Source organism: Pundamilia nyererei, unplaced genomic scaffold (assembly GCF_000239375.1).
Source record: "Pundamilia nyererei isolate P.nyererei 1_Seehausen unplaced genomic scaffold, PunNye1.0 scaffold03638, whole genome shotgun sequence".
Taxonomy (NCBI): domain Eukaryota; kingdom Metazoa; phylum Chordata; class Actinopteri; order Cichliformes; family Cichlidae; genus Pundamilia; species Pundamilia nyererei.
Genome location: NW_005191039.1, coordinates 1 through 3314, shown reverse-complemented (window position 1 = coordinate 3314; position 3314 = coordinate 1). Strand labels below are relative to the sequence as shown.

The window sequence follows — 3314 nt, the reverse complement described above, 5'->3', positions numbered from 1 at the left end:
TGTATAGACCTGTACCTTCTCCCTGAGGGCAGCAGATGGAAAAGGTGGCGCGCAGGGTGATGTTGGTCCCGCAGGATACTGTGCACCCTCCTCAGATCTAGATGATGGGAAAGGCTTCTGGGTGGTATTCTTGGACTTCAGTGCTGCATCTGATTTAATAAATTGTGATCTTTTGATTGATAAACTAAAATGTTATGGATTTTCAGCAGCTGCTTTGTGCTGGATGAAAAGTTATTTGTGTGGAACAAGGTAAAAGGTTTATTATAACAGTATTTTTCAGAGGGCTTCGTCATGAGCCGTGGTCTACCCCAGGGCAGCTGCCTCGACCCACTTCTCTGTTTTCATGAATGATCTGCCGTATGTCCTGGGTAAATCTCATCTTGTAATGTACACCGATGAGTCCACCATGTTTTATTCAGCTAGTGACAACTCTGAGTTGACTAGCGTATTATGTCCAAGTAGACGAGGCCTTTGAGGAAGAGTTTTTGTTTTTGAAGCGCTTCAGTCTCAGATGCCATCTGATGGTTATGGGGCTGCAGTCGGCACCAGAAACGGCCTTAATTTGGGTCGAGGATTGTCAAGTGTCTTGATGGACAGCCAATCGGATCCTCCGGCTCAGTGCTGGTGACATTTTTTTGGGTCTTTCACTTTTTTGTTCCATAACCCTCAGGATCATTTAAGAAATTCCAAATGACTGTCTTACGGCGTCCCACCTCAGCAGTGACGGCGTGCTGTGACTGCTTATGCAGTTCAACAACCCGACCACGTTCAGAAAGGGAAAGCTTTTTTGTCTTTGCCGTCAGAACGTCATGGACATCAGAGAGGGAGACACAAAAGTCAGAATGACATCATGACAGTCTGACTACCTGACAGAAAATGACAATGAATCCACATTTTTGCACAGATTTTGCCTTTTAAAGGCATCTTTTGATCGGGACTGTATCAAGTTTACAGTGTGCAGAACTTTAGAAAGGAGAGCAATCACAGAGGCCATCACTGACAGAAACAAGGAGCTGATGGATGACATGGAGGACATGTTGGTCAAAGTGCTCTTTCTGCCACTCCCAAACATCACTGGTCAGGTTGAAAAGTTCTTCTGATTAAATGAGTTTGGGAACCTTTAGGACATTTTTGAGCTCAGCTGCTAAGTCCTTCTAAACTCCAGAGAGTTACTGATGAGGTAGTTATCTATTTAGTTATTTATTTGGAAGTTTGAAGAACTTTCTCTGCCAAAGCTCTTTAAATGTCTACTTTAGAAATGTCATCATCAGGTTTGTTTTGTGTTTACAGTGAAGTATGAAACTCAAAAATTTGTTGAAGAGGAGCTAAGTAACATCAGCATGCCGGAGATGAAGGGGGAAGACGGACGATTCCAGTACACCATCACTGAGTACGTGACCCCACAAAATCTGAAGTGATCATTTAGACCCATCCACATGTGTTTTAGTAACATCACCTCTCTGTCGGCTATGTATTAGTGTGAAGATTACAGAGCTGAATCTGACTCACGCTGATCTGCAGTTCATCCCTGATGTTGGTTTGCTGTTCGACGTTCAGAACTCATCGATCTCACTGACTTTCAACAGACGGATCCTGTACTGGTTCTTGTGAGTTCTCCTCCAGAACACATGGTTCAACCCAAGCAGTTCCACCATAGAGAACCAAATCACTCCACTAGAGCTGCTGCTCACAGGAACACTAATTGCAGATGATGTTGTTGTTGATGATAATGTTATTGCCTCTCAGTTACGACACAGGAAACATCAACGCGTCGGCTGAGGGCGTGAACATCAACACAGCTCTGAACCTGATCAGAGATGAGGAGGGACGGCTGAAGATCAATAACATCACTTGTGATGCCAATATCAGCAAAATGAGTGCAAAGTTCAGTGGAACGCTGGGGTAATCAATTACAGTGATTCAATAAACAATAAACATTAAATGCATGATGTGACTTATGTGACAGTATCAGCCAACCAGGAAGCTCTGTGTCTTTTTTAAAGGAGAGTTTACGGCTTCCTGGCCAGATTTCTGACAACAGGCATGCGCTTCCTCCTCAACCAAAAGGTACCTGGTCACCTGTCGCTCTCTGACATGTCTGTCTTTCTCCTGTCTCTCCTCCCTCACCTGTCTCCCCATCCGTCTGTCTCACCTCCCTCACCCATCCCTCTCTCCCTCACCTCTTGCGCTCACCTGTGTCATCTCCCTCACCTGTCTCCTTTGTGTCACCTGTGTCACCTGTCCCATAACTCCCTCTCTCTCTCTCACCGGTCTCCTCTATCTCTTTCGCTCAGATCTGCCCGGCTCTGGATCATGCCGCTCTGGTTCTTGTGAACTCACTGTTGGAGACGATCCCAGTGAGGACAGAAGTTGATCAGTTTATTGGAATCGATTATTCGCTGATTGATGATCCCGTGGTGACGTCCCGGAGCCTCGACATGCACTTCAGGGTGAAGATTACCTGAGATTACCTGATGTAGTTTTTATAGAGGCCATAAATGAATTGTGTCTGTTGTTTCCATAGGGGATGTTCTTCGACCTTTCTCACCAGAACGTCTCGTTGGTGAACTATGCTGTGGAACCCGTCATCAAAGAGTATGACCGGATGGTATACTTGGCACTGTCTGAGTTCTTCTTCGACAGTGGCTTGTTCTCCTACTACACGGCCGGAGTCTTTCAGATGCACATAGTCAATGAAAAGGTCAACCAGCATAAACAAAACATTTAGACTTAACCCTAACCCAGAACCATAAAAACCAGAACATCTAAAACCATCACAGAAGTCACTAGTTTCCTGTTTGCTGTTTGTTTCTTGTACCTGCTCAGATGCCCAAAGATCTGGAGATGTTATTGAGAACCACCTACTTTGGACTCATCATGATGCTGGTGAGCAGACACAGCAGAAACATGACTGAAACACAAGAGCAACACAATAGAAACAGAACAGAGATGAAGTGCAAGAGTAAAGGCTCATTAAAAAAAGAGGTTTGTTTAATGGGATGCACCACCAGATATTGGGTAAAGCAGAAATGTCAGAATCCCAGCTAAAAACTCACAAAAGCATTTCAACAACCACCAAACAGCTAAAACAACAAACAATTAAAGAACTGGTAAACAGATTCTGCAATTCAATTTAATTTTATTTATATAGTCGCCTCAAGGTGCTTCATATGGTAAGGTAGATACAGAGAAAAATCCAACAATCACATGACCCCCTACGAGCAAGCACTTTGGCAACAGTGGGAAGGAAAAACTCCCTTTTAACAGGAAGAAACCTCCGGCAGAACCAGGCTCAGGGAGGGGCGGGGCCATCT

General features: G+C 44.5%; 1 protein-coding gene across 1 annotated transcript; it reads left to right on the top strand.

Moving 5' to 3' along the window:
• Nucleotides 1-1269: 1269 nt before the first annotated feature.
• Nucleotides 1270-2962, top strand: LOC102212999 (phospholipid transfer protein-like; the record flags this gene model as incomplete). The annotated part of the gene is made up of 7 exons (XM_005755827.1): nt 1270-1390; nt 1479-1607; nt 1747-1902; nt 2004-2067; nt 2295-2450; nt 2525-2701; nt 2827-2962. Coding segments are annotated over exons 1-7 (868 nt in total), but the record flags the coding sequence as incomplete, so codon positions are not given.
• Nucleotides 2963-3314: the final 352 nt, after the last annotated feature.